Source organism: Pimephales promelas, chromosome 1 (genome assembly GCF_988280905.1).
Source record: "Pimephales promelas chromosome 1, fPimPro1.hap1.1, whole genome shotgun sequence".
Classification (NCBI taxonomy): Eukaryota; Metazoa; Chordata; class Actinopteri; order Cypriniformes; family Leuciscidae; genus Pimephales; species Pimephales promelas.
The window spans coordinates 28,833,562-28,857,299 of record NC_142769.1 but is presented as its reverse complement, the minus strand read 5'-3'; the positions used below and the strand labels follow the sequence as shown (position 1 = coordinate 28,857,299).

Here is a 23,738-nt window from a genome sequence, read left to right as displayed (position 1 = left end):
ACTGTAATTTCCAGTGCAGAGCAGTTTAAAGACATTGTAAGGAAAATTAAGCACTGTCTGAACAGTGACAAGTCAGTGTTTGTAGATTGAATGTTGCACTTTTCTTCTAAAGTTTTCAATTTGAACGTTTTGAGTTTAACCTAATATAACATAATTATCTGTAACTGACAGTTATGACTTTGCTGCAGTTTACTATGGGAGAATACTTTACAGGAAGAGATTTTAAATACGCAGGCAGTTGATGTGATTGTGCATTAGGACAGGGTGGTAATTTGAATATTTATGATACTTACATGATTTTGCTGGTGATATAAAATGTAAGCAACCCTGTGAACGAGGCAATTGATTTTAAGCCATTCATGTGGCATTTGAAATGTTTTAGTAAGTATGTTGGTAAATGTTTTATTCCTATTGTTATATTGGTGCATATACAATTAAATGTGTTCATTTAGTGAAAAATAGTGTGGAGAACATAACTAGAATTTTACTGTGTTAATACTTTGAGCATCTTCTTGGCTGAAGTGTCTGTTTGGTTAAAATGGTTCTCCTCATTAAAATGATTTAAAATTGTGTTGTTTGTTTTTCCAGAGCTAATATGTCAAAATGGCCCACAAGGCTGAAAATGATCAAGAGAATATATTTTTAGTTGTATCACCCACCCCTGCTGTCACTCCCTGTTCACTTGTTTCGCCCACTGTAACAGTAGTAACATAAACTTGAACTCTTTAGTTTAAAGGTTGCATTCATTCTCTTGCCTTAGAAAAGCATAAATGAGCGTGTGTATGTGGTTTTAAGCAGCTTCTTGTCTCATCTCATCAGTGTGTACTCCAGTGGGAATGTCACGCATGTTCACAGTGATGGGCCAGTTACTAGTCAAACCCACAGTAAGTACAATTACAATATATGTGTGTGTGTGTGTGAAGATCCACTCTATCATTGTCCCTCACACACTCCCTTTCTTTCTCTGTGTAGATTTTAGAGGATCTGGATGAACAGATTTATTGTATACAGCTGCAGGAAGAGGCCCTGGAGCGTAGACTCAATGGTGAGCGTGTTTGTTTTTTGTATGATGGGGCAAATGCATTATATAATCTTGCACTTATTACAGGGGGTAGATTCTCTGGAGTAACCTGGGGATAAATGTATTGCTAAAAACACAATGGTCATGTTTATGGCTCAGCCTGATCAACCAGCTACTGTCTGGTTGAGATTGAGCCACCATGCCACCCAGATGACAGATCTGACATATTAATCCTTAAACATGTTGGACTTCAATTTTTGTTAAAAAGAAAGGATTAAATTAAATATATAACTATCTTCCTTCATTGACCTGCTTTTGTTGTAATACGCTGATTTCACGCAGCCGTCATTTTGAAATGGCTCCGATGCGAAGAAAACCGGAAGTGTCGCTTTAAATCATAGGAGCGTCGCGAATGCGATGGCGTATTGTTGTGTTTAATTCAGAAATGTGTTAATGTACATACATTTTTTTCATAGTTTAGACTATATATACAGTGAAATTTATAAATATTTTTTTTAATATATATTCAGAACATAAAAAAAGAATTAGGAATGAACTTTATGTATATCCTATATGGAATATTAACATCTAATAGCAAAATCTCTATTGATGCGTCTATCGGTCAGTTATTGGTTAAGGGTGCCAGATCTGGTGAGTTTTGTCAACGAGCCAGGTGTGCCTCGCGAACCGTAGGTTCCCGACTGCTGCCCTACACAAACATCCACACAATGCAAGAAGTGTTAGGCTTAAATCCAAACTAGACTTTAGCTTCAACTCAAGCACGCAACAGAGTGTACAGATGCCAGTCAACATAGAACATGTGCTTTTTCTATTGAATTCACGGAGGTAAGCTAGATCATCTTAACTGATAGTACCCAGTTGGCCAAATCCCATGGATGAATTTCAATAGCCTCTCATTTGGTTGTTTGGTTCTGTAGTGTTAGCACCAATGGCAGATTTGCTTTGAACACCTGATAAAATAATTGTAATCGGTCTTAACGATATTCGCTCTTTTTGTGATTGTTGTTTGATGTGAACCGCAGTGGCAGTCACTGTGATCGGGTGACAAAAGGCCACTAGGATGCGGAATGCAATTTTGGCAAAGCATAAGAACTCTGCGTTATAGGAAGATCTCGCTCAGGCGTTTAAGAGAGAACGAATTTACCTTATCAGGAATTTAAGGAATTTTCATTCTTTTCTTCTTTTGCACCGTAAATAAAAACCTTAGGTGAGGTTGGGGGTGAGAGAGTTCAAGAGGAAACTGTCTACTTTGCTTTACTCTCTTATCTGTGTTCTATCTAATAACAATTACCCAACTGACTGTAACTTCATTTATATACTATACATGCCTGCACACGTTCTCATGCAGGCCTTTGATATGGGCTAATTGATAAGCGTGGTAATTATTCCATTGATCCAGTAATCTGTATCTGATGTCAACTTTACTGTCCTTAACTTGAGGCTATCAATACAGATCACTCCATTTGGTGTCTAAGTATTATTTTGAATTGCATTCATGGAGTTGTGTGTGTATATTCCTATGTGTGCATTAGTGCACTTGTGTTTATGCAATGTGAGGGATTCTTGTGTTTAGGTGCATTTGTTTGAGTGTATGCTTTCATATAATTGCAGGCATTTGTTTGTCCTCTGTCTTGGCTCTTGCTATGCTTTTCTCTGTTGCCCAGATGCGCAGTGGCAGGGTGACCTTGCATAAACTCTCCTTGGTACCGGATGGCTCTCTGCTTTGCATAATTACCACTGACGTAATGCAGAACCGGCTGAAGTTTCTTTAGAAAACAATGACATCATCTCCTTTCCTTCTGCCAGCATCCCTCTACTGAGTTGCTGCTGACCAGCACCTTTATCACCTTAATTGAATGGCTTTAAGCAAGAATTTAGTCAAGTGTTTACTAATCTTCTTTTTGGAAATGATTGACTAATGCTGATTTTAGCAAACTCAAAAAAAGAGTTTGACAAAAAAGACTGAACAATCTGGTCCTGATCAGCTAAAAGTGGCACTTCCTATTTCATTGTTTTCACAGTTTTGGTTGGAGGGTACAGATTTTCCCTAGAAATCACTGGTGTGGACAAGTACACGATCAGGAACCCACCTGTTGTGTTTTTCCTTTTTTTTTTTTTTTTTTTTTCTTTTAATAGATTTCTTTATGAACCTGAACCTCTACCAGACAGGGCGAGGTACAATCATCACAATAATAATCACGTCTTGATCAAAGTGATTGACTTCTCAGCCCCATGTCGGTGAAAAGATGAAAGATTGTGTTTTTATTGCACGCCAGTAACGGTGTAACACTGAACTAATTGCTGCTGATCTGCCAGTGTGTCCCCCGAGGCTGTGCAAACCAATCCTTTGCTTTGAGGAGCAAACGAACCACTGAAACAGAAAAAAAAGAGAGAGAGAGAGCAAAATCATGAGACAGAAGTCTGTGGTTTTCCTGGAGAACCCCTCTCTGGTTTTGCCCTCTCACTCTCACCTCCTGACACACACACAGTCAGTGTTTTGAAGAAACCTCAGTCCCCTCTTCCGTCCGAACCAGTCGCAGCATGCACACGTCTGGCCTAGACCCAAAGTATACCTCAGTTCTGACGCGAACACTGCATTTGCGTCCAACCGGATGCATAGGCGATTTGACGCATGCGCACTAGAATCTTTGACCAGTGTCTGTGCTATTTCTCTCCAGAAGTTATAAAAATGTCTATTAAAAAAGTGACCTAAAAGTGTCAAATGTGTTCCTTTCCATGAAATATAATGATTTAATGTAATTACTCACTTTTTTTAAAGCAATAATTAACTTTTCAAAGCATTGTTTTCCAGCACTGTTAACCACATTTGAGATTGCTGTTGTGTGGTGCTCATGAGATTTTATTAAATTAGCGAAGCAAAATAAAACATTTAATAGAAATGTTCTAATATACAATAATGCTGAAGTGTGGTGACAAACGTTAGGGTATTACAAAAAGGCGATTTCGCTCCCTTCTTGTGCGTTCTCTATTGAATCTCCACTCCATGAATGCTGTTCTTTCTCGACAGACTTTCTGACAAATGGTGATTATATTAATTATGTACTTGAGTAAAGGAAAAGATAATGTTGAAACCACTGATTTATGTTCACATCACTAATGTTTCCCTTGATCGTTTTTTACAGAAGCTATTAATAAGCCAAGGTTAACAGAATGAAAGTATCTTTGTCTTCTGTCACTCAGGTACGATGTCAAACTCTTATTTCCATGGAAACTCTCAGCACCACCTCTACAAAGAGCTGGACAACATTCGCAATCAGAGGAACAAACTTGGTGAGAGATGTTTTTTAACAACGTTGTATTAAACTAAATTGAACCATGATTATGAACTGTCAGTTTAAAGTATGTGTAGGCTGCAATATCCACTCATAATAATGTTGAATTGTAAAGTGTGTGTATATTTGAATGTGAACAGTCATTTGGAGTGGGGCCAGATGGGGTATGGCTGTACCATTTTCGACGTCAGCTTGTGTTTTGGGGTATTATAAATGATTCCAGAGAGACAAGCAGTTGGAAGGAGAGGAGGCCACAAAGGCACTTAGGATATTGGAGTGTGATGCAAACTTTATTGTGGCTGTCTCTCCAAGTGCGGTCATTAATTTAGAGGCAGCATGGTGCATATGCAGGGAACCCAGCCAACCTCAGAGCCAGAGCAGAATCAGAGCAGGAGATGTTGAGAAGGAGAGAGTAGAGGACAGAGCGGCACGGGAGTGACAGACACTGAGATAGAGATGTTCTATTCTAGACCACTTCACGAGTGGAGCTGGAGAAGCCTTAATGTTTGAGGTTTTCCATCACTGTTCTGAACTACACCCAAATCTCTGAACTACAGACATGCTTATATGTAGCCATAATTCAGTAAACCCAGAAATAACTGGTAGCTGTTATCTCTACACACTAGATTGTCATAGAAGCTACAGTTAGTTCTTATACACTACCAATCAAAAGTTAGAGGTCAATATATGATAAATATTTTTGAAATAAGTTCATCAAGGCTACATTTATTTGATCAAAAACATTTAAATGTCTTAAAGGGGTCATGAACTGGCTTTTAAAATGTTATTATATTGTTTTCTGAGGTCAACTTATGACGTTCGCTTGGTTTTTGCATTCAAAAACATCAAAATGAACAAGTAATAGGCTATTTTGTACCCAAGTTGTGAGCCTTCCTGAAAAACGCTCGGTTTTTATGGGCGTGTCGCACTGAAGACTTGGAGATAAACGCCCACTGCTGTGAGTGGATAACAGTTTTGCATATTATAATGAGTTTCACTCGTGGGGGAAAACGTCCAATGTTGTCAAATGGCAACGGGATTCGCCCATACATGTTCAAACAAGAGTCCGTTTGTTGCACAATTCCTGTCAGATCCAATATAGACGGCACAGCACCGTTCTTTACTCTTAATCGTCTTAAAATCCAGTCTTGTTTACAAAACAATCCTCAGTGAAATGAAGCGACGACGATATTTTACCCTCATCAGCTGGAACGTCATTAAAAATAAAGTTTATCCATGAAGTCCTATATGAATCCAGAGGAAGCTTATGCAGCGACTGTCTTCTGCCACAACCAGGCACTGCACAATATTCTGTATTGCTTAGTAGAACGATCCGGTTTGTCATCACGAGGTAGGCATGTGTGTTAGGCTACTTAGCTATGCGTGTAATGCGCGAATCGGTGGGTGTGGCTAAACCGGCCGTGTTGAAGTAGGCGTTGATCTTCTTCTGCGGGGGTGGTGTTTTAACCCCTTCGACGTCATAGTTTCCCACTTTTAAAAACGAGTCGTTTTCAGAGGCTGGTGTCAATAAAAGCTTCTATTGGACTAACAAGGACGTTTTCAGTTCTGAAACTTAAAGGATATTCTTATAATATGATGACCTAGATGTCAAAAGCTCAAGGAAAATTTGATTTCTCAGTTCATCACCCCTTTAACTCTCACTTTTGATAAATGCATCCTTTTTTTATCCCAAACTTTCGAACAGTAGTATATGGCCACATTCACACAGAAACAGAATACGGTTGTCAGTGCTGTATTTGAGTCCTTAATACGGTTACATTCACACACAGAACTGTTATTTACGGTAGTGACAACCACATTCTATAACCGAACTCTCACACCTAAATTTTCAGGCCTCTCCACTGCATTCTTGGAAAATCTGCGCTGTGTGAACTGAACCATACTGGACAACTAGTTGTCTGCGAGAGAGCCGCTCTAAAAATGCATGTCTACCGTACCGTGTGTTTTCTTCTGTCTTTTTGGTCACTGAGAGCGGTGGAGATATGAGCTGTGTGTCATCAAGGTTTAGATCCAATCACTGTTTGTCCACCCAGGTATAAAAGCTGCTGTCGGTTAATACAGATTTGATGGATGAATCAATTAAACTCTTGTCGTGTCAAAAGTGATAAGAATACTCAGTTTAATGGACGACGCCATCTTTGATATTATCATGTAAGAGAATACAGGCTTGATTCCCATACAGACAGTCGCTACTGTAAGTTTCTGTGTGAACAGGACATTTCGAGACTTGCACCTGTAAGTTGTCAATTCCAAAAACTGACATTGTAAATGTAGCCTTTTATATGTGACACTTTGACAATAAGTGTAATTATGTCAAGTATGTACAATCAGTCAGATATATGTGCACTAAAATCGTTTCTCTCATCCCTCCATCCTAGAGAGGAGAAAGAAGGCCTCAGCCTGGGAAAAGAACCTCCTGTACCCCATAGTGATGCTGATCCTTCTCGCTGGAACGGTATGTGTTTTAGATTTTGCATGGTTGAACCACAAAGCATTTGACTTGATGCAGTTTATTTTATGAGTTTCTTTTATGTTTCTTTTTGCTGTTTATAATGGATGTGCTTCTTTTAATCTGTTCTGCTTGCAGGCAATTTCTGTTCTCCTGGTTGCTCTGAACATTGTGTACTTGCTCGTTGATGAGACGGCTATGCCAAAGGGTTCAACGGTAAGACAAATGCTAGTCAACAAACCGATACTCGGCTTTTCTGGATTTTTACTTCACTTGTTGCCGCCGCCTCTCACTACTGCTGTGTCCTGGTAAAGTCATGCTTTGCGTTGACACAAACTGATTTCCTGATATGCTCAGGTGTGTGTTGTAGAAGAAAAGGCCGGTCGAGATGTGTATCATGTCGCTGCTGTTTGATGCTCTTTATCAGAGTTGTGCTCCCGTTCGCTCTGCTTGATGTCAATTCAAAGGCACTCACGCACTGTACGTGTGTGAAACTCTTCACATAGACCTCATTTGTTTTAACTGGGTGTTTTGAGTACTTAGCCGAAGTCTTTTCAGCCAAACTGCTGCAATGAAACCATCATTTAACCTTTGAGCAGTTATGCACTTTGAGAAGACAGTGTCAGTTTTCTCTTTTGACAAGGTAATTACAAGCTACGGCTGGTTAAACTTGGGTCCAAGTCAGTTTACCACTCATTTGAGGTTGGACAGGTAAATGCTTTAATAGGTCCATGGGAACTGTAACGTCATTTCCTGTTTTTTTTTGTTTTTGTTTTTTAATGCACATTTTGTTCTTACTCTTTCCTTCCCTCCATACAAGGATGCTCTTATCTCACCTTACTTCACCACTCCCACCTGCTGTCCTTGCTTTGCACATTTTCCTTTTTCTTCCCACAACAAAGGAAAGGCAGATCCCTTTTCTGGCCACGGTTTGACAGTGTTGAGCTTCTCTATTAGAGTGCCCGCTTCACATTCTAATTATTTTATTAGTGTCGATATTTGCCTTGGCATGATGCTTGACTGAAAATCCCCCAAATTACACTTGTCACAGTGTTCAGAGACGAAGGGCCCTCTTGACAGGCTGGTTTAATGGTTTATGCGTTTGATGAGCTGGACTGGTGCCATGCTTATGATCTCGTGTAACCACGACAACCCAGCAGTGGTGTCTCTACGTCTGTTTGATGGTTTTTACGTCGGGCCGGGATGTAGCGGGGTGTGGGCCAGCATTCCGCAACTATCTTAAGAGAGATTGATGCGAGTTAATGTAACTAGGTTAACGCCGAGACCGTCAGATAAGGCAGGGTGTCGTAAATGTGGCTACTGTATGAGGTAAGGAGATCTAATGCAATGGCACTGCTTGCATTAAGCTGTCTGATGCACTGTTGCTAATGACTGCCATAAAAGTCTTATTGCTGTCAGTCCCCACAGATTCAGAATTATTGTCGATGCTAAAAACAGCCTCATTAATGTCTGTTTCTCATCCGAACTCATATCTCACACGTCATACGGAGCAGAAGGAGTGATGAAATGAAACAAGATGAGCGGGAAAGCAAGGGGATATCATATTTCTCTTTTTGACCTCTGAACCTTTGATAAGAGTCGACAGATGGCATTTAGCCCCTAACCTGTCATCAAACAGCTTTCTGAAAAAGAGAGAATGTAAAAAAGGTAATCATGATTCGTTTTTTTGTTTTTTTGTTTTCTGAGAGGTAGCTGAGGCACATCAAAACATGTAGTGTAGTTAGACACACCTGAAGGAAGGTTAACACACAGATATCCTTAAACTCACTCAATCACAGGTGTTAAGCAGCGCCAACAAACTCCTGACACAGCTCTGAGCATAAAAGGCGATTTCAGATGCCTGTCCAGTTCAATAATGTCAGTCGGTTTATGGTTAGAAGTTGAATGACAGTCAAGGATGGATGAGGAGTGAAACTGTATGTGTGTACATATGATTCGATTAATAAATGCTGTTGAATTTTTGAACATTCATACTAGAGAGGCACGATTCTGGATGAATTGGAAATTAAGATTTTTTTTGTTGGTTAAAATAGAGCTCATGATTCTGAACAGACAACTAAACAAAACATTTACTAGAGGGTCTGAGAACATGTTTATTGCTGCAGTCTATTAAAAAAAAGTTGGTTTGAATGAATGATTCAATAGCTCAATCATAAAGACTTCACTTGTTTCAATACTGGATGAATCAGTGTTTTTGAATGAATGATTCAATAAATTATTTTTTACAGTCACTTGTTGTCGCCAACTACTGGTGTGTAAATGAAAGAATGTAATTGACACAATTTTAAAGCAAAAATTATTTTGATCACTACCGTAGACATATATCCCAACTATAGACTTTTATCCCAGTACTTTTATCTATTGAACCAGGAAGGTTCCATTGAGATACAAAATCTCTTCTACCAGGAAGGCTGGTAGAAGTGTGATTGAAAACACTGTTTGTGAATCTGTTTCATACCTATGGCCTACATGACAACTGCTCTCTCTGGCTCAGCGGCAGCCCCGACGCAGACTTTGGTGATCGCTGTGATCGTACTTGTCAAACATTTAATAGACATGGCTGAATCATTGTCATATAGGATTTGAATCGAGATTGCGACCTTTTAATGATTAATTATGTAGCTACTACATGCTATATAAATATACACACACAATATTATAATTATAATTCCCAGCTCTCATACTGTAGTTCTCCTCGGAAACAGTGAGAATGGGTTGTGGGTTTATGTTTGATCACATTACTTATTTTTGTCTCAATCTCACATTAACTACAAGCTTACTTTCTTGGATGATTCAGTAATATAAAGTGAGCGTTTGTTTGATTAATGTTTTACAAGTGTTTAGTTAAGCGTCTCTGTTTTTTTTAATCACATGTAAACTTTTTTCTTTCCTGACATCAGTATTAACAAAGCAAGACTGACTCCAGTTAAAAAGATCATAAATATTTTTACATGCTCTGTTGATTTTGAATTGGTCTAATGTCAAGTGCACATCATTAGAATGAGACTGATGATTGATTTTTATTTTTATTTTTATATAATTTATTTTACTCGTCAAGCCCAGACTAAGACTGTTTTACATTGATAAATTATGTCAAATAAATGTTGGCTTTTATTGTAATAATTCTAATCCAAACCTTTTGATTACATCAATGACTTCAAAAGATATTAAAGGCATGTTTTTGAACAACGTTGTTTGCCAACGCATTTGTTTCTTTTTTTCCACATTTTTCTCCTAATTTTTGGCAGCCATTCTTTCAATGCAGCCTCTTACTTTAAGAGCGCCACTGCTTTTTCATTCTTTTCTCTTTTTTTTTTTTTTGTTTGAACACCTGCTCGCATATTATGCGTGTGTGAGCTGCGGTGAATTTAAAAAGATTTCTTTCATCTGCTTCCATTCATTTCTTCGCCAATTTCACTCTGTCTGTCCTCATTGGTGAGAGGGGAAACTTCGCTAATCTGAGCTTTATACGTTTTATTTCTTCATAATAGCGTTCACTCAGAAGAGTTCCAAATATTTGTGCCGCTTTTTTCTGCCCACACCGCCTGAAGCACTGAGGTGTCAACACTGTAGTCTTATTTAGATTAACAGCTTCAGTTGTAACAGGAGCCTTTGCGTTGGGCATGTCGCTAAAACACGTCCACTACATGCAGTTTCTCCGTGTAAGAGTATTGCCTCAGTCCAGAACATAAACTGGCGCTTATGAGAGTCATACAAAAAAACGTATGTTCTGAAACCAAACTTTATATGGGGAAATAATTATGGTTATTCAAGTAACCTTTGACCGTAACTTTCACTCTTTGTTTTTGCAGGAGAGAGATATTGGCAATGCCTCTTTATCCACGTTCGGAGTTGCCCAGGCAGTTATTGAAATTATTCTCATGTTGTATCCTTTGCTGTGTGTGATTTCCCAAATTATGCATGAGCTGTGGTCTAGTGTTTGGTCACAGATTGTGTGTGTTTAGTGAAGGGACTCAAGTTGTTTGCTTATGATTGTTGTGAGTGTGTTTTTGAGTGAAATGCTAGTAAAGGGTCTGACGAGAAACCTCTGTGTTAGTCTTAACTCTTGAACAGTTATCTGATGGTCTCATCTGTGGTTGGCTTCTATAGCCTTCGCATCTTTCAGGAGCTCACTCCCAGAAAGGACGACACTACCATGACAACGGTAGGATCTGCAACACTACTTTATGGCCTGTTGACACTTAGTCAGATGGGAAAATATTCACAAACAGTTCATTGTTCATGTTATTCTTTAAAAAATGTAAATAAATACCTGAATAAATTATTTAACATCTGAATGGAAAAAATAACCTAATCTCCTAATTATTGCATTAATATTTTGTACTTAAATGTATAATTACACTGTAACAATGACACCTTAAAATAAATTTTAAACTTAGAATTTATATTATTATTATTTAATTATATTTTTTTGTACAAAGCCATTGATTATAGAATCTTTTATTGCATTATAATATTTTGTACTTAAATGTTTAATTACACTGTAACCATTGACACCTTAAAATAAACTTTAAACTTACAATTTATATTATATTTAATTAATTTTTTTTTTGACCAAAGCCATTGATTATAGAATATTTTGTCATTTTATATTTAATTTGGAATGATGGGAATGTTTCTTAGACTTTTTTTTCTCTTCCTTTTCTTGTAGATCATCGGTTGCTGTGTATCTATTCTAGTGCTGAGCTCGGCCTTGCCTGTCATGTCCCGAACACTTGGTAAGGTCCTCCTTGCATGCATGCATACACTATCCTTCATAAGCATCTGTGTATTTCTTGGGGTTGCCATTAACATGCCATGCAATGTTTGTTTGTTTGTTTTTGGATACTACAATTGTTCTACATTATCCAGCTGCACTGACATGCAACTTACACATACCTGCAAACTCGTTTCCACTGTAAGATTTAACAAGTAACATTCCAGCAGGATTTGCCATAGAGATTTTACACAAGAATGGAGCGAGAAAAAGGACAGACAAGCAGCCGTCACAATAGCTGCAATAAACAACGTGGAAAGCTACAGGCAGCTGTTCAAATAGCCTTGTGTGTGTTAGTGAGTGAGTACAGTGACTCATTGGGAGCTTCAGAAAAATATCAACATTTCTGGTGTGCTGCATTGAATAGATGAAAGGAGAGGTTGCATAGAGTAGTTTTTTTTTTTTTTTTTTTTTGCCCAAAGAATTTCATCAACTTTGTTCATATAAGCTGCTTTTCCACTGTCGAGCCAAACGGTTCTAAGAACGGTATAAGGAACGGTTCCAGTTAAGCCTAGTACAGCACGGCATGATTACAAACCGTTCTGAGCCCGGGATTCTCAGCATAGTTGGCTAACCATGCCGAACCGTGCTGCTAGAATACGTGTAGTGACATCACCACTAAGGATTGGTCACTTGTCTGTTGCCTGGCTACCAGTTTCTCTGTAGCTGGCTAAACACGCTATTTGAGTGATGTAAACACAAATTAATAATACAATTTAAAGAACTATCTGATCATCCTCCATAACGCAGTATATTTACTTCTCATATCATCAGTAAATAGCCAAGGCAAAGACTGACGCATTTGTATTACATTCCAAAGAGTGGCCGTTATCACCACAGTGGAAAATGAAACCACATCCGTGCCGGCTGACCCTGATCGGCACACAATGGAACGGTTAAGCAAAGAGAACGGTTTAGCCCAACAGTGGAAAAGCAGCTATAGAGTCTCAAACAGACAAATTAATACTCATTTACTATCAAATAGACTCAAAAACATCCTGCATGTGGATGGAAGATGAAAGTCCTTTAGAAATACTCAAAGGTGTGTGTGTGTGTGTGTGTGTGTGTGTGTGTGTGTGTGTGTGTGTACATAAGCAGACTTCAGGAGCCTGTTGCAAATGTGGGAAAGGCAAACTGCCTTATGGCACTGATTTTTACACAGACATTTTACAACTCTCACCTCAACACTTTTTATAGTCTAGATATTTAACTCTTGATTTCTTTTTAATCTTGTGAAGGAGTAAGTTACTTGGATTTCTTTATTTTAGGTCATTACTAGGGGTTTCCAAAAAAAAGGAGGCCTTTGCTAAATAAATCATTTACACATGAGTGAGAAAGTGCAGTTCACCTAAAGATTTATGCAATTGTTATAATTCAATGTGATCGTCAATGACTATAGGTTGTAGACTAGGGATGCACCGAAATGAAAATTCTTGGCTGAAATGGAAACTGAAGGATTCAAGATGCACTTGGCCTTAAACTGAAACCAAAAATAATCAATTAATCAAACTTATTTAATAATAAACAATCAAATAGCTAAAACTGAGTTTTACAAACATTTAAATTGCACATAAGGGAGATTTTATTTCAACTTTTTAACTCCAGTCTGTTGGTGAAATATAAACATTTAAACGACAATAAGTGTAATAACTTGTTTTCATGACAGACTAAATCAAACATACATTAAATAATGAAGACGTCACCAACAGGTTAAGTAAAATATAATGAATATGTAATTCAAGTGGATATATTTAGCAAAATGCTCTTCTCTAGAGTTATTTTTTTCTAGCTAACTAATGAGTTTATGAACTTATTAGATTAGTTTTGTTAAGGTAAATGTAACATTAAAGGGTTAGTTCACCCAAAAATGAAAATTCTGTCCGTATTTACTCACCCTCATGTTGTTCCAAACCTCTATGTGTTTATTTGTTCTGCTCAACACAAAGGAAGATATTTGGAAGAATGTTTTAATCAAACAGATCCCATTCCCCATTGACTACCATAGTATGTATTTTTTCATGTTTCAAAACATTCTTCCAAATATCTTCCTTTGTGTTGAGCAGAACAAATAAAGACATAGAGGTTTGGAACAACATGAGGGTGAGTAAATACTGACAGAATTTTCATTTTTGGGTGAACTAACCCTTTAAGTGTCATTGTATAGCCTACAAGCTGTTTTATTTCCCCAGGTAATTACAATATACAAAAATGAATCCTGTCTCATGTAATGTATCAGCATACCTTCTGGTGTTCTGTTCTGTTTGTTTCGTGCTGTAACTAGTAGTGAAGAGCAGATAAGATGATCGCTTCACGTGCGCTTGATCTGTGCTGCAGCTACAGTACAGTGATCGATCACACTGTAGTAAAGAGTGCCAAAACAATGTTTATTGCTTGAATTTGTAATAAAATCAACAGAATTTTTAAGTTGAGGCTTTGCTTCATATTAAAAGTAACAAATCACAGAGCCTTTTGCAATTATTCAATGGCAGGCCGGCTACAAATGTTTAGTGAAGTTTTGTTCACGCATCAACAGAAAACAGCACATTCGAAAAAAATAAATGATTTAAGAAAACATATCATTACCAATTAAAATCAAGAAATGAATATTATCTACCCAGAGCTAATGATCTGACAGCTGACATGTTTAACGGTTATAGCTTATCCACGTTGTGTACACGCAACAGACGCTGAACAGTCAAAACCTGCCATTGGAGATGCACTATTAGCACTAATACTATAGCACTAAGCACTAAATGTCTGGTTTGGACACTGATTTCGGACCCTCAAAACCATTTCGGCCTGAAACCGAAAATAGCTTTTTCGGCCAAAACACGTCAGCTGAAATTTTGTGATGGACTACAGGTATTATTAGATTGTATGCAATTCATCTAATTGAGGATAATGGTAGGAATGTGACTGCAGCCAAAAAACATGCATGTAAGAAAAACCTTTTGAGAATAAGTTTACTTCTACAGCAAATCAACATATCCATTTCTAAGTGCTTATTCAAATAATTGGATAAATCCTGTTTATAATTTTAAATGTGATTATCTTTACAGTTGCCTTTAAACATGCAGTTTAAAGTGTAGAAATTGGTCATTGCCCAACTGGTAATTAAGTCTGGAAAAGCCCTTTTAATAAAATCTCATTTATTTGTTTATAGTACCTCCAGCAGTCTTTTCCCTCCTTTTAGGAATGGACGAAAAACCTAAAAGGGTTTTATCAAGCTGGAAATCCTAGGGAAGGGAAAAAATAGACAAAAATAAAAATATGAATTAATTATAATTTATGAATACTTTTCATTTTCTACAATTTGTTAGCAGGTTGTAGGTTTGTATGTCTATACCGTTGGTCAGTCTGAAAACTACAGTTAAAGCACTTCCAACTTAGAATACATATGTTTGCCCAGGGATGAAAACTTGTCCCCGTTTTACCATTTTCAACTTATACTATTTCTGATGATGCTTTATATTTGGAAAGTGAAACATTGAAGTTGTTTTAAGTTATCCTCAGGAGTCAGCCTGTTGTGCGCAATGTTTTATTTAGAGATAGTCCATAAAAAGTTGAGGTATAATGGAATTTAAAGAAGCACCCAAAAGCTGGAGAGAGAGGAGAAAAAAAGAATCATGCCCAATAGGAAAAGCCATGATGCATTTAAGTGGAGGAAAAAGAAGGAAGGCAGATTGAATGCAATGAATTTGGTTGGAAATTAGAAAAAGAAACATACAAGTATATTCAATATGTTATTTCTATGAAAAACAAAATCCTGTGCAGGAAAACCTTGTCTTTTCATGAGCTTAAATAATTTTGTAAAACTAATCTCTTTAAAATATTTTGTAATTTTTATTATAAAAACATAGTTTTTTGTTGTTTTGCCTTATTTTATCATGTTTGCAGTCTAATGTGATAAAGGTGTAATCTGAGTTAACATGCTGAATTCATTAGTAATAAGTTAAGCAAACACTTGTTTGGCAACTTGGCAACGTAATACTCAAATTTAAATTGCACCGATACATGTCTTTTGAATGTGCACATGCACCCTGTGGCTATGGATAATTTAATCGTATAAAACAGCAGTTTACTTGTCCTTTTTGTTTCAAAAAGAATGTGTTATTCTCAATCAGTTTGTGTGATGAACAATAAACAAACTTCATTCTGTAATATGTCAGCAGATGGTAAATGGCAGACTTATGTTAGGTGTTGTTATCTGATTAAGATGGAGTTGTAGTCCTCTGTGTCTTTCAGAATTGCCTCCTTTTTATCACGTCTTCATCTTAAGCCCTCACCTGCTCTTTCAGTCCTTTCTTTCCAATCATACATGTTCCCCTTTTTTCAATCCTTTTATTCATGCTTTACATTGACAGTGAGTTTAAAATGGCAAATCCTTTAAAGAATCTCCAACTCGAATAAACTATCGTCGAACATATATTTCATTATATTATTGCATTAATTCAGAGAAAATAAAAATAATTTGAGAAAAAAAAAGTAATGAATCTTTAGTTTGTAAATATTGGTTTGGTGTAGGATTATTAAGAGAGAGTGAATGCAAAATTGTCTGTTCTGCAGTCCTTTTGTTGATTATAGGAAAGAGGTGGTATTGTAGAGTAAAAACTAGTGAATCTGAGAACCATTTTTCTGTCTCTCACTTTCTGCAGGAATAACAAGGTTTGATCTCCTGGGTGATTTCGGACGATTTAATTGGCTTGGAAATTTTTACATCGTACTTTCATATAACCTTCTGTTTGCTGTGGTAACCACATTGTGTCTGGTCCGAAAATTCACATCTGCCGTGCGAGAGGAACTTCTCAAAGCACTTGGTAATGTATTCTGCCTGACTTCATTCTATTACGACTTCTTGCATCTTAGTTTAACCTCCAAATTTCTTTCTGCATTACATTTCCATCATTCCTGCACTGTAAAGAAGAAAAAAAACTTTTTTACCTTTGTCAAATCAACTTAGATAATTAATGTGGTTCAGATAACATAATATTTTGAGTTTCTGGTGATTTTAAATCAATCTTCTTTGTGTTAACTCAATTTTTTTTATTTCAATGAACTCAATTTTAAGGCCCCCAGGTTAAGTTAAACCAACAATTACTTTTTAATTGTGTTTTCTACATTTTTTTCTATATTCCTGTTCTCTACATCTCTTTTATTGGACTCATGTCTCTGTCTATTTGTATTCAGAGCAATCCACCGATTGATGATGCATAGGTTACTGTAGTTTTGGGGTTTGAAATGCTAGAGAGAGTGAGAGAAGAGATCAAATCTGAGTCTTTCAAATTCTTTTTTTTCCTTTGGTTTCAGGTCTGGATAAATTGAATCTGTCAAACAGTACGGCGGAAACAGAGTCAGGGAAACATGCTGTCAACGGGCATCAGAAAACTTTGTGATAGAAAAATCATCGAGACATTCTCACACAAACACACGTATGTGTATACAGTTGGCTTTTTCATTTTAAGAATATAGCGGTATACAGTCAGGAAGCACCAAAAACTAGAAAAAGAAAGGGGATAATTGAGAAAAGCTTCTAGTGTCAAGAGTTTACCAGACGTGTGGAATATGTCCATCACCTCATGTGAGCAGTTAATCTATATAGTTGTACATGCCGTTGAAACCAGTCTAAGATTCACAATGATTTAATTTTGTTCAATGTTTGTTATTCAGCTTGTAAATGCTTTCATTTCAGGTGAGAAAATGTTATTTCCGTGCTGACCTGCACATCTAAAAGGCCTCTCGACTGCACCCTTCAATGGGGTATTATTATTATCATCATCAATACTTTTTCTTTGATTACTGGAAATATTAAGCTGTTTGCCAAGCTGATTGAATTAGTCTCATTTAAGGCATGTCACTTTCCTCCTGAATTATTGTAGATTTTGAGTCCAGATCAGATTTTTTGAACAGTGTTTTGTTAAGTTATATGAAAGAGGTTTAGGCTTCAAGAGCAGTTCACGTAAAAACAGCACACACATGAAATATAAACTTTTTTGATATTGACTGAAGGCGCCATGATACATTATTACATGTAATCTTAGAGCTAATATTGAACTATATTACATTAAGAATTGCAGAGCTTTGAAGTTTGGCACTGGGAAAGATATTGCTGCAGTATTACTTAATATTTATATAGTTTCAAATATTTGAATACCAAATTGACTGGTTCTTATTAAAATGCCACTCATTACAAAATCAGTTCATGATAATATACAAGCAAAATGTGATCGCCCAATATTCTGAAAGTTTGATTTGTCAGAATTGGTCCAATTCGCCTTGCTTGACGTGTAAAGTTTTGTTATTCTGTGTCTGCCATTGAACATGTTTACATTCAGTTAAGCATACATGATCAATTCTTATTTATTAGATGATCAATTATAAACGAGGAAGCATTATGATTTGTTTCCTCATGCTGTAACTGTGACAATTCAGGTTTGTTGGATGTGACAGAATTAAGTAATGGGAATTGACAAGGAAACTCCCCAAACATGTGCCTTACTCAAAATGTTGGCATATTCTGGGTGGTAGTGGAATGTAATTACCAGTGGAGAATCCTATCTGCCAAATTTCTTTTTGCACTGCAACTGCTCTTGTTTCAATCGGTAGACAAAGTTCAGAAGTGGACTCTATGGGTTCGAGTCACTACCAACAACCAGCTTAATATCTTGTTCTCTTTACTTGAATTGGTTGCGGCAGATTGTGTTTAGGAATGTTGCGACCTGCCAGTCACTCTCGGTCAATTATTTAATACATTTAATGGATTGTAGTGTACCATAGTCTAGAATTAGGGAGGAAATGAACAAAAATGACATGACAGCAGAGATATGCTTCTCTGTTGTTATAATAGTAAAAATGCATGAAATATTTTGGGGGAAGATGAGGCACAATCTTGGGATTTAAGATCCCTTGTTAAATCTGTTAAATCTGATACTACTTCCTCCAAAACCTTTGATACTATGCTATTCTACATGTAGTACACAAAGTGATGGGGGCTTTTTTCCCTTGTTGGGAGAGCATATAACCAGTAACATGCATCCTTTAAACTTGGTTATCGCTGCAGAACTTGTTTGCCTTATTTCAGCATCACTAGCAAAACGGCCTTCAAACATCCAGTCTGTACCTCTGAGGCTGCTTTGCTTTTTGCAAATGGCAGATTATTATGTTTTTCCACTCGCTCTCCTGCTGGATTTTCAGCCTGTTTGGTCTAGTGAATTACTGGCATATACAGATTAGAGGTGACACTCTGACATTAGAGGATCTTCTCCTTATAGGACTGCAGAGCCACATCAGTCGGTTACATGCCTAATAAAGCTTTTTTATTTCGGTGAAATGAATGTGAGGTCCGAGCTGAGATGGTAGAAAGCAGCACGGCTTATTGAAGGGCAATGAAATACAGTGTCATAGAGACTTTTTAATTGCTTTAATTTGAACTTTGTTGAAATGTTACTAGTCACGCATTTATTGTACAATGAATGTGTTCTGTATAGTTTCCAAACATTCCCATTCTGAGGACAAAACCAACAGGCTAAAAAGAACGTGTAAACCATAAAAAGAACATTTGATGTAAAGCTGCATAGACATCCTGTTTACTCTTCATTGTTTGTCTCTTTAACTGTGACAAGCCTCATACTAATGTAAATGATGTATTTACATGTATATACGGTATATTTCTCGTTTTATTTTTGTAGAATGTAGATATGAAACAGGCTCTTGAGCCTCATTCATACTATGCTTTTTGTGGAAAAGGCCTGACAATTAGTCTCTCAGCATTTGTTTATTGTAAAAAAAAAAAAAAAAAAAAAAATCACCTCTGATGCCTTCAACAGGCTTTCTTGGCTTTTTTTCCGTTTTCGTCTCCTGTTGTCCGGTATTGAGGAGACGAGCTGTGAGATGTGTAAATGAGTGAACGAGTGAGAGACTGTTAGGGATGCACGATATATCAGCCACCATGTTGGTATCGGCCGATATATGATCCTTTTTAATGTTATTGTTGTCGACCTGATAAGAAATTTAGCCGATTAAAGCTGATAAATAATATATTATTTCCTTCAGCTGAGACGCTTCAAATGCGCACTGTTTGTCATGATGGGGTGAATCCCTTGAAATATGATTGGAATCACTTTAAAAAGGACACAGTTAAGTGCAACATATGCAGCCCAAGTCTGTCATATAGGCTACATACAATTATAATAAGAAGTGAACAAAACTGAAAGAATGTTGGAAATTCTTTGTACGCCCATGTTTTATTGTATTGTTACAGAAAACGGTAACAATCCACAGTACAGTTACACCTCCATCATGACTATAAGTTTGCTTGTTCATCCGCAGTCTTTTGGTTTGTGCAATTATAAGTTGTAATATGTTTATTTTGTGTATTTATCTCACATAGGGTGCATTTGCTAAAGTATTAAGGAGTTAGTAAAGCGTGCCGGTGATCATCTTCAGCTTCAGCACATGTAGCAATGCATGACATTAATAACTATGACTGGGACTGTCATATTACATAACATTATAATGAGAACACGTATTGTAAATACATGTTGTGAATTAATTGGGTTTAGTTGCCATGTTTCATCGTGTCCTTGCGGGTAGAGCGTGTCCACAACAGGAGTTACACATTCATACTAGCACATAACTTAGTTCATGTTCACTTGTGCATTTGCATTATTTTGTGCAGATATAAGTTGTAATATTATGTTTATGTAGCATAAATATCTGATTAATCTTATGTAGGATGTTTGGTTGAATTAATAAGACTGCTAACAAAGCGCTTTTGTTTCCTGGTGTTCATTCAGCTTTAGCACACGCAGCTCAAACAGAAAATTTTTTGAAACTAAGATATTAAAGCTGCAGTCCGCATTTTTCCTCTTTGTCGCCAACTCTGTTCGGAATCTGCAATTGCAGTCATTAGTCATTCAATTGGAGAGTTATCAACTTTACGTGAGTTGTAGTGCGACGCGGCACAGCGTGGATGAACACAATGTTTGAGGAGAATGTACAGCTGTCAGTCACCGCGCCGTAGTCGAGACTGGCATTCAGAATTACAAATTATTCTTTTTGGAAATATGACCAACATAATTTTCTCCGGAAAATGTCATCTGAACTAGTAAGTAACATCCAATTTTGTTCTGGTTATGATATTGCAGTAAATCGCGTATCACACAAAATCAAGCAAAGGCAAGCAGATAGTTTTAAACACTGGCTGGTTATGTATTTTCTCAAATACGTATTTTGGATAATTTTTATCCCCCAAAAAAGCTACAGACTGCAGCTTTAATTTTAGATGTTTGATTTTCAAAAACATTGATGCATTATTAATAATAACTAGCACTTTTGTTTTTCCTTGCATTATTTTAATCAAAAATATGGTTTAATTAAAATCATTTCATTATTGTCTGTGCATTGGCTATTCCATTTTATTAATCCATGGCACATGCATTTTTATACTTTATACCCAAGTAATGTTGTCCAATGACTAGTTTGCATTATTTAGGCATTATTTTATTCATTTTGTATGGCAGTATTTTTTGTGTGTGTTTGTTTTTGGATAAAGAAATTTGACCATAGGAGTGTAAATGAATTTTAAAACTTACACTGGTTCAAACTAGGCAACTGCTACTTTATGTTGAAATGCTTGGGACATGGCTTTTAATGGTTAGACTTTTGTTTTTGTAAACAGGCTTTCAAGAATTCTATATAAAAAAAATGTGGATTTAGGTTTCGATTTATCAGTCAATATATCTGCTATCAGCTTTCAAATTTCGGCCAAATTTTCATGACGGTGCATCCCTAGTTAGTTAGTGTGTGTGTGTGTGTGTGTGTGTGTGTGTGTGTGTGTGTGTGTGTGTAACTTTTTATTGACTAATTCACTGTGAATCCCTCTAGTCAATTACATGGCATACCAAAACGACTGGGTTTGTCTTTTTAACGCAAACTGGCCAAAGGCAAAATAACCTGTCAGGGCTCTGATATGGAATATTAATGTTTGGGCAGGAAACATTTTAAGAAATATATTGTATTTTGTGGAAAGTTGAAGGATTCAAATGAGGGACCCTGAATTCAAAGCCTGTGAAATGGTCATTTAAAATTGACACCTCAGTGGGTTCTGTGGTTCAATACGATGCATTGTTTTTGTATTTTTATTGTCATGAATTTAACAAAGTTTCACGTAAAATACCTTTTCCTCCTGTTGATTTGCACAAATAATATTTTGTAAGAAAATGTCTGGGGAATAAATGTTTGTCGTCAATAATTGTGTCATTTAAGTAAGCTTTTTTTTTATGTTTTTTTTTTTCTTTTGTGTATTTTTGTGTGTGTGTTTGTATCATTTTTGTCTGCACAAAGTTTGTAATGCCAGAACGTGTCATTAACTGTCAATAGTGTCTGGACAAGATGCAAAATTCTACTCGTTTGTTACTTCTACTCTTAGTTTAATTGGCATTTTGAGGGATGTTGTTGTGCCAGGCTTCACACCTGGTCCTACTTTATGCAGCACAAGGATTGGTGTGTTAGTTGGTGTGTTGGGTTTCTCAAAATAGAGGCATATGCAGTGATGTACTAGAATTAACTGTGAAAGAAAACGAAGCCTATTCATTCCATACTCTGTTTTTCTGCTTCAGTTGTTCGTCTCTCTTTCCCATCCTCAATCCCATCTTCTGTACGACATTGTTGAGCTACAAAACTACACACTACGTCAAGGATGCGGTGGTATTTTTGGTTCATCAATCTGTCGAACTGACAGACAGCGACAAACAACTTGTTCGTTCATCATAGGTTAAATGTCTATGGTGTGCAATGTCTGGTCTCATTTTCAGCTCTAAGGGAAAGATTAATTCTGTTTTTGCCTGTTGATTCTTTTACGTGTGTGTGAATGTATTTTCAGAATGTGTTTTTTTTTTTTCATTAATTGTTAATTGCATATGTTTGTGAAGCAAAATGTTCAGATTATCTTTAGGTTATTGTATTTAATTTCACTTTTACAATAAAGTTTGTGGTTTTGACACTTTTTGTTTTGTTTTTTGGACTGTATCATAATGTAGAACCACAAATTCACATTATAACTGATGTGGGGGAAGTTTAATTAGTCTCTTTAAGTAAATACACTGAAACATTAGGACTATGTAATAAATATAGCAAGCTTCAATTCGAAACAAGCATTTTAGTGTAGTGTGACCGGCAGAGGGGACATTTGGGTTTCACCTCCTGGCAGAAAAGCTCAAAGGCCTGCAGACAGGGTTTGTGGAAGAGATGGGAACAGGACAATAATAGGACGTTTCTGTCTTCCTTCGATGAGCCGTTGTGTGAGCTCAAGCGGTTCAGGCAAATGGGGCAGTCCTGAACGCCTCGCTGGACAGCCTAGTGGAACAAAGAAAAATAATCAATTGTAATGTCAATTTTTAAGAGATTGTGTCATTCAAAAGTCATTTCAGTACCAGGAAAGAGCTTCCCAGTGGAAAACATAATCAGTGAGACATCAGACTAAGTATGTGAGAACAAACAGTAATGCTGTCTGTGAATGATTTATGTGAGAATTACACTGATAATGCATATATACCCATCCAGTTACTTTCAAGAAGGTGCTAAAATGTCAACGACATCATATATATCACCCAGTATCCATTTGCAAATTTAACCAATTGTCTAATAGGATTGAAAATTAATTGTCCACTACCCATAAAATGTGGTATCAGAGACAATTCTTGACGTTTAAGAGACTATAACCATTCAAAATACACGATTTATGCTGACAAGAAACCACTGTGACACTGACACCAGCAATTAGTAAGTGCAACTGAATCAGTTGCTATTCAGAAACAAAGATGATCAAAAGTTGCTGTTATGCATGTATTGATCAAATGCCATTTGACCTATAACCCTTTACATATTTTTTTATTAGCAGCTGAAAATTCAAACCGACAATCACTTAAGAATTAATGAAACTGACAGCACCACATGTTGTTCTAGATGTCCTCTAACTGTGGGACAAATATCTATACACTAGTTCAGTTTGGAATAATAACTTTTTAAAATATTTTTGAACAAAGTATCTTATGGTCACCAAAGCTGATTACAAATGCAGTAAGAGTAGTAATACAAAAATAACAGTTTTCTATTTTAATATATTTTAAAATATAATTT

General features: G+C 36.6%; 2 protein-coding genes across 8 annotated transcripts in view; one reads left to right on the top strand and one right to left on the bottom strand.

Annotated features, from left to right (window-relative positions):
• The window catches only part of lmbr1 (limb development membrane protein 1), a 37,729-nt gene extending 15,127 nt beyond the window's left edge, over window positions 1–22,602 (top strand). The window contains exons 8-19 of one of the 5 annotated variants that reach the window (XR_016157751.1): window positions 820–884; window positions 973–1,045; window positions 4,244–4,333; window positions 6,735–6,811; window positions 6,944–7,021; window positions 10,639–10,712; window positions 10,901–10,991; window positions 11,499–11,565; window positions 16,259–16,420; window positions 16,911–17,032; window positions 17,293–17,360; window positions 22,220–22,602. Coding sequence is in view for 3 of the 5 variants with exons in the window: in XM_089129404.1 (XP_088985530.1) it covers window positions 820–884; window positions 973–1,045; window positions 4,244–4,333; window positions 6,735–6,811; window positions 6,944–7,021; window positions 10,639–10,712; window positions 10,901–10,991; window positions 11,499–11,565; window positions 16,259–16,420; window positions 16,911–16,996 (863 nt within the window). In the remaining 2 variants the exon portion in view is untranslated. Of the gene's footprint in view, window positions 1–819; window positions 885–972; window positions 1,046–4,243; window positions 4,334–6,734; window positions 6,812–6,943; window positions 7,022–10,638; window positions 10,713–10,900; window positions 10,992–11,498; window positions 11,566–16,258; window positions 16,421–16,910 lie in introns of all 5 variants that reach the window. The other 4 variants (XR_016157745.1, XM_089129404.1, XM_039688549.2 and 1 more) reach the window with 4 other exon arrangements.
• The window catches only part of rnf32 (ring finger protein 32), a 46,632-nt gene continuing 36,690 nt past the window's right edge, over window positions 13,797–23,738 (bottom strand). For 2 of the 3 annotated variants that reach the window (XM_039688551.2, XM_089129405.1), the window contains exons 8-9: window positions 22,800–22,955; window positions 13,797–14,839 (exon numbers count right to left, since the gene is read on the bottom strand). In XM_039688551.2, the coding sequence (XP_039544485.2) occupies window positions 14,753–14,839; window positions 22,800–22,955 (243 nt within the window). In that variant the 3' untranslated portion in view covers window positions 13,797–14,752. Of the gene's footprint in view, window positions 14,840–21,904; window positions 22,956–23,738 lie in introns of those variants that run through there. The other variant, XM_089129406.1, reaches the window with a different exon arrangement.